The sequence below is a fragment of the Schistosoma mansoni genome, chromosome W (genome assembly GCF_000237925.1).
Source record: "Schistosoma mansoni strain Puerto Rico chromosome W, complete genome".
Lineage (NCBI taxonomy): Eukaryota > Metazoa > Platyhelminthes > Trematoda > Strigeidida > Schistosomatidae > Schistosoma > Schistosoma mansoni.
Window position 1 is genome coordinate 23,250,842 of NC_031502.1, and position 7,618 is coordinate 23,258,459.

The 7,618-nt window shown below is 34.0% G+C and overlaps 1 protein-coding gene across 1 annotated transcript; it reads left to right on the forward strand.

Moving 5' to 3' along the window:
• Positions 1–200: 200 nt before the first annotated feature.
• On the forward strand, positions 201–4,235 carry Smp_011640 (hypothetical protein; the record flags this gene model as incomplete). The annotated part of the gene is given in 8 exon segments (XM_018789023.1): positions 201–241; positions 283–325; positions 364–384; positions 437–459; positions 498–540; positions 638–910; positions 4,197–4,226; positions 4,230–4,235. Coding segments are annotated over 8 exon segments (480 nt in total).
• Positions 4,236–7,618: the final 3,383 nt, after the last annotated feature.

Genomic DNA, 7,618 nt, shown 5'->3' on the forward strand with positions numbered 1-7,618 from the left:
AGTCATAAGGTTACCTCTCCATAGATCCAGGAAAAGTACTTAGGTTTCATAATGGCACTCGTTGCTCAACAACAGACAGATTTTAGTTGAATTTGTTTTCGCAAATTCTGTTTTAGAATACTTCCAACTACTGTTCATTATAATTCAATACAGGCTAGTCATTTACCTATTACTATACCAGTAACCTATTACAAAACACAATGGGGAATTGTATTTTTGCTGGAAAGAAGTTGTTTAGTCAGTAGGTTGTATATTTAGTTTTCAAAATATTGTCACTTACAGATGCTACAGTCATCTTGGACAAAGTAGAAAATCCTCTGCCGAGGTACTCATTCCACATTATTTTCATAATTTCCTCTCTAGTTTGATTGCTTAATTGGAAAGGTGAGTAATGTCTATGGCCCATAATTCAACCAACTCATTTTTTATTTCTAAGGAGAAGTACAGGAGTGTAAAACCGTAAGTTAGGAGTCTTTAAATTGATTTTCTTGTTTTAGATTCAAAGAACCACGAAATATGATCAATGAGTACATGTCATGGGTATGTTCTTGGTTTATATTCACCATAAACTTGTTTTTTTTTTTAAAAAAAAACTGAATTATCGTCATCTGACCTCATTTTACTGTTTTGGCTCCAGGCCTTGAGTCACAGTCATTCACCTCTTGTCTTCGACGATGCTATGTCTCGCTCGTCACTTTCTTCGCATTTTGATGAGTCAAATATACCAATTTCTTCTAGTTGGGTTAGTGATGGGGCGCGCAGTGATGCTTCTCATGTATTGTATAAAGAATTAGATCCGTTAAATAAATCAACATCTATGGAACTTGATAAGGAAAACAATACGGCATTCTATAAAGAGGGGAGTTGGATTACTGTAGCAGAGCCTTCAAACGGGAAATATGCTACATCGGTAAGTAGTTACCACTTCAGTAAACTGCTTTTGATAGGACTTAGAAGCATTAGTTTTGTTTTTTGTCATGTAATTGTTTATATTTATTTAAATTGCATCAGAACACCATAACATTTAAAGAAAATACCCAGATAAACGTATGTGATGATTGAATAAAAGGTGTTCAAATCACTACACTGTCCTTATCTAATGTAAACAAATACATTTATCTGAAGGAATATTTCATAAGTGAACGACTGTGGACTTTGTCAAGCTCACCAATCAGTAAACCTGTAATAACCAGGGTGCTAAACGCCTTAAATTTCAATGAGGTGATTATCAATAAATAAAGCGAAATAGTAACCAATCATGGATCTCTGAACATACATCCTACAATAATAGCTCTTGAGTAATCATCACAATCAAATTTTATTATAGATCAGAGGGGGTTTTGTGGAGAATTTAGTATTTTCACAGTTGAAATCATGTAAAAATTTTATTATCATAAGTGGTTATGCGGTGATATGTTAATCAAACTCATCACGTAGGATACAAACAAATAAAAAGTAGATATCTTCCAATACTACTTAAAATACGAAGGATTACTTGCAAATAGAAAATCGAAAGACCTCGTAGATTGGCACTACATTTTTACTTTACTGCTATAGTGAAGCATAACCGAGATGAATTAGGTTCTGGATAGTCCTCATGAAATCCTGACTTTTGCTAAAAAAAGTTTAATCTGTACAAAAGACTTCAATATCATATCTGCAACAGCTCTGCGATCTATGTTTAGAATTGTATCGATAAATATCATTACCAAGGTTTGACTTGATAATCTCAAGTAAATTTAGCACTGGGTGGATTGTTTGTGATAATAAAATAGTATATTTGTAATATCCTAGTGGGTAGAAAATTCAGTTTCTGTAGTTTTCATTAAATATTCTGCTTTGTTACTCTTCACTATTTAAACTTGTATTAATTTAATTTAGATATTTATTTGTTCTCTGAAGAAACGAATTACACTAAACCTTGGAAAGTCAGAAATCCGACTCTCCATTGATTGGGATATTTCAAATATATTATTTTATTTTCATAACTTATCGATTTTAATAGTATTAATATAAATCAGTTTCTCCATGGTATCGGTCGAGTCATTCTAAGTAGCACTAAAACCCACTGAACTATGTTTTTAGTAATTTCATTTTGTATTCCCCATCATTTACAGAACTGCTTTTAATAGCAGGTCAACTCTTCCGATCGCTTGGACCTGATTAAAGAATTCAATTGTTAATTTCCTTTATAGGCGTCCATACTTGGTAATAGTCGTTTCTTTGAAAGCCTATTTCATCCATCTAAGGTTCACAAAATTGAAGATTATATTTGGAGGTTTTTATACCTCATCACTGTCTCCATATTACGTATTAATACCAAACCCTTAAACGCACTTTGTAGCTCGTATTAGTTCAGAAGAAATCAATTCTGTATTCTAGAGTTGGATCACTGTATTATTTTTGTTTTCTGCCAGTTATTTTTGAGAGATAAAAGTTACTTATTCGTGTTATAAGGGATAGTGATAGCAATAGAAGTAGCAGAATTAGTGTTGATGACAATGGTTAATTTTGGTTAGTGAAACTTGTTTCTAATTCGTAGTTTTATTGATAAACTTTGTCTACTTTGTTAAGGGAAACCCACAACAAAATATTTTCAGTGACAAAATCAAGGTAAGAATTTCCCTGTCATAATAGCTGTTATAGAAAAATATCAAGATGCATGGAAGTCAGTTGTTTAGCACATATTTTGTTCACTTTTTTCTGTTTAGTGTATCAATTTTGTGTAAGTTTACCCTAATACTAATGAAATTGTTATGGGATATTTTGTCAAGGTTTTTGTTATCAATTTCACTAAAATTTAATCTAACCCCATTAGTCAAATCTATGTCCTCGTGGTCAACTTTGAACCAGACTTTGGATTTGGACGTCTCACATGTCACCGAATCAGTGAAATAAAACTAGGATTCGCTTTGACTTAGGATCCAAACTCTCTCATCTCTTTAGAGTTAAATAAATTAAGAATTTGTGGTTTAACCCAACAGCCACATCTTATGTGAAAGTGTATGCTACTTCTTAAATAGAGCTGGAGCTTTCAATGTAACGGTTGACTGAAATGTCTTAATGATTAACCCACCGCGTCCTGAGTATAAGTATGACAGACTCATCATATTCAATGTTCACAAGTTTCTGTTGATTAATGATTGACTTTAGTTGCGAACCGAAAGGTCAACTGTGAGACTTTTTTCAAAGGAACATTTAGTGAGTTATCTGCTACTTTCCAATTTATTGGTATTGGTGGATTTACTGATTTGGAAATAGTTTCCGTGATATTACCGTCATTTGGTAAGCTAGTGAAAAAGTATCAACAGTCTTTTAATATCCTGTTTCTTAAGTATTCAGAGGCTCAGAGATTGAACCACGCACTAACAGGAGCCGATGGAATTTACAACTTGTATTGTGCTTCGTTTTGCTGATGCCTTAAGTCAAAATTTAATGGCTGATATTTTTCATAACCCGGTCAATTTTAGATATCTAATAAATAAAATCAATCATTCTTTGTGGAGTCTATTATATTTTCTAGTAGACTTTATTTGATTCGTGATCTTTGTTAAGTGAAGTGTGAATTTTATTCACATCAACACGTACTTTTTACTTAAACTTTGTTTTTGTTGAAGTGATCCTGCAAATTTCTCGCAACAGACATGACAAGCTCAGGAAACATTAAGAAGCATTTTATCCAATCAGCGTTTGATTAGAAGTTTTGCTAGAAATATCGCGAAAATGAAAAGTCACATGTAGAGTTTCTGATTGGCTGATTACTACACTAGCACTATGTTTAGTAGTATTCTAGAATTTTCAGGAAAACCCAAGGACTTCTAAAATACTATGAAAACCCTATATTTTCTGTACATAAATGAACCTTTGGAGTAAAGTGCTTCCCGCATATTTTGTGCCTTTTCTCTCGTGTTCAAGTCGCTGTGTAGTTCTAGCTTGGGGGTTACGAGATTAGCTTAGGATGCGAATATAGCGTTCAATCATCAAGACTTATCAGTCTTAATTGCCATAAAACAACGTAACGACAAGGTGGGACCAGAAGCAAATGCACTTACAGATAATAATTCCTCAGGAAAAAGTAGTGGAGGGAATTTCGATTTATTAATACATTAAGTAAAAAGTACTTGTATAGTCTCTTAGTAAAATTATAACGAGTATCTGTAATCTATCTCAAGGAATTTTGAATTCTATTCATATGCGTCATTGTGTACTTGATGTGTGGGCGAGAATGACAGTGATTGGTTGTCTTGATGAGTCAGACATTAGATAGGATGACAGGTGTTATGTGTTATATATATTCCCCTATCCTTATTATGTATTGACTGTTCCTTGTTGATGGACACTTATTGATTGACTGTTCCTTGTGTCGGATTTTGGTGTGGAAATATATTAACGTTATAGTCAGGCTAATCTCGTGTTCTTGATCTGAGTTCTGTTGAAGTCCTGTAGAATAGACACTGGGTGGGAATCTAGTGTAGATATTCGTCTTAGGTAAATTAACGTCCCACATACGTGTAAAAAGTTAAAGGACTGTTATAACCAGAAACCCCTAGCGTTATAAGCAGCATCCTACGTTTATAACAATTGGCGACGGCATCCTTACGTTTATAACAATTGGCGACGGCATCTTTATTGTTTATAACAATTGGTACAGGTAAATATTCTTAAAGTGACAAGTCCAGAAAATGGTGAAAAAGTAAGCTCACTCAAACGGCGTAATTTCTTCGCTCAATAAATGTATACATTCATATGCACCACAACTTTTCAAAAATTTTCCTCTTATAAGAAGATTTAAGTCGAAGTAATGATAGTATTGTAGTGAACAAGAAGATGAGTGGGGATGATCGAGTGTGTTTGACACGAAAATTACAGACTATCTTAGTACAATCTGACAACCATACAGTAAACAGTTAATTTGCAAACTATCGATCAATTGTCTCAATCTTGACTATTCGTTCTTCAAATATCAGTCCATAGTCTCGGATTATTATTGTTCATGCATTTTCATACCAATTGCGTTTCGTTTCCGTTCTTTTCTTATCTATCTTCTACTGAAATGCATTCAATGCCCGATCATCGTTACATACTACGTGTATGGATATAAGTAGCCCACACCACTGTATAACCTACATACCAAGGAAAGGTTTATGTACTATGCTCTAAGCCACACTTTTTGTGTGAGGACTAGTGACACTATCTGATTAAACGAACTGAAGTAGGTTCAGTGGAGTTCGAACCTAAAACCTGGATTTAAGCTGTATGATTTAACCATGAAGTCATTGCTTCACATCTACGAAGAAAAGTTGATATTAGGAATGTTTGTATCTGATTGTAGTTGTGTATTTGTCTAGCTGTTTACCATTATTGAATGAATGTGTGAACGTTCTATAATGTTCTATCTTTTTCAATTGCATAACCAACCACGTGTTACTATTAGTCTTGTTTTCCAGATTTCATGGTTATTATTAATTAATTAATTATTATTAGTGGTTACACTCAATACTAATAGTAATAGCTAGAAGCACGTTTCTGTCTTAGTTCTGTGAATACTCACTATATGTTTGTAGTTTTATGATATACTATTTTTCGGTGTTTTTTTTGTGTGTATGTGGTCATCACCAAACGCACACTTTCATCTTGCTAATTTCCACTTGTTCACTTGTGTCATTATAGGTGTTGGTTTTTTATACTATCCGGTTACTTAATCTAATCAAAATACCATTTTGTTTTACTTTCACTTTTAGTCTTCTATCAGCCATTATATCATGCCTCCGAATACTGAACAAACATCAGGAAATATACATCGAGATGATAAGCGTATCATGGTACATCCGCTTGTAGAAGAAGTTGATGGATTGGAACTCGCTCGTCTGGCTAGGCGATTGTGGGATCATAATAAAACCAAATATGGTAAATCTATCGGTTCTAATGAAAAGACTGGAAGCAAATCCTGTTCAAAGTCGACACCTCTCAGACGTCCCACTGTTTTAAGACTGCGTTCTACTCCACAGACTGTTTTATCAGATATGGATAAGTCTTCAGTGTCAAGTAAGTTGTATTCACGTCATTCATATTAATTTTGATATTAATCTTAACTACTTTTTATTAGTGTTAGTCAATGTTTTTTCTACCTTTATTTATGTGATTAAGAATCGGGGTTAACTTTTCCAATGATAACATCCGAACTGATAATTAAATTTCGTTTCATGTATATTTAGTGTTGATTAGCTCCGAACATGTCATATGACAAGGAGAGACAAATAAAGCAACGTAAAACTCTCCGTAAAAGTGTATCTTTACCAGTTGTTGTAATTCATATCATCACGGAAGGACAAGACCGAGAAGGGGAACACGTGAATGAGTTTGAACCATTGTGATCTATTTGGAATCATGTCGCAATCAGTTTATTCATAAGTCGGTATTTCTTCCTAGTCTTACTACCCTTAACTTAAACAATGGCTAAAACTAGTATTATGAAACAACTGAAATACATGTGCATATTCTTTGTACTTTTAATAGAACATCTAATGAACATTTTAGACGCAACATGTATCAATAATAATAGTAATAATAATATTAATAATAATTTTTTCTACTCTCCAACAAAATTATGGAAGCAAATCATTGCTCGGTAAATGAGGTCGGAAGTCCTAGAACCTCAGTATCAAGGTTTGCACTTTTTTCATTCGAAAATACAGACGAGAACACATAGCGAGGATTTATCATTATTTGCTTTTGGTGTAGGCTTATACTACCCACTGTCACAAACTGGAAGTTTAATTAAATATATTCTAGTAACTAGAGTAAATCTATCAACCGAGTTCTATCAAAACCAAATAAAATACCTAACCTAAGTGGTAATTCAGTTGTCGTATTATTAGAAAATGAGGTTGTGTAAATAAAATGAATGATTCCCTGAAATGACACTAACGTTTGAACTACTTCCAGATGGAAGCTTTGAGTTCTATTGTTTAATAGACAAAGCGTATTCCGTAATTATTATTTTTATGTAGTTTTATTTGGTCAGTCATTGATTCATTATATTCGTTGAATGCTGAATTAGAGCATACTTACTTACGCCTGTTACCCCTCATGGAGGAACATAGACCGCTCACTAGCATTTCCCATCCAACTCTGTCCTCGGCAATCCTTTCCAGTTGCTATTCATCCTTTTCATGTCTGCTTCCGATTCCCGACACAGTGTGTTATCTGGCATTCCTCTTTTTCGTTCCCCTTCAAAATTCCAAGTTAGCGCTAGCTTCGTGGTGCAGTTTGATGATTTCCTCAATGTGTGTCCTAATCACTTCCAACATCTTTTCCTAATTTCCTCTTCAGTTGAGAACTGACTTGTCCTGTCCCACAGTAGGTTGTTGCTGATGATATCCGGCCAACGGACACTAAGTATCCTGTGTAAACAATTGTTTGTAAATACTTGGACATTTTTGATGACGGTCGTGGCAGTTCTTCAAGTTTCATTTCCGTACAGTAGAACTATCTTGACGTTCTTATTGGAAATTCTGACTTTGATATTGGTTGACAGTTGTTTTGAGTTCCATATGTTCTTCAGCTGTGAGAATGCTACCGTTGCTTTGCCAATTCGTGCATTCACATCTGCATTAGA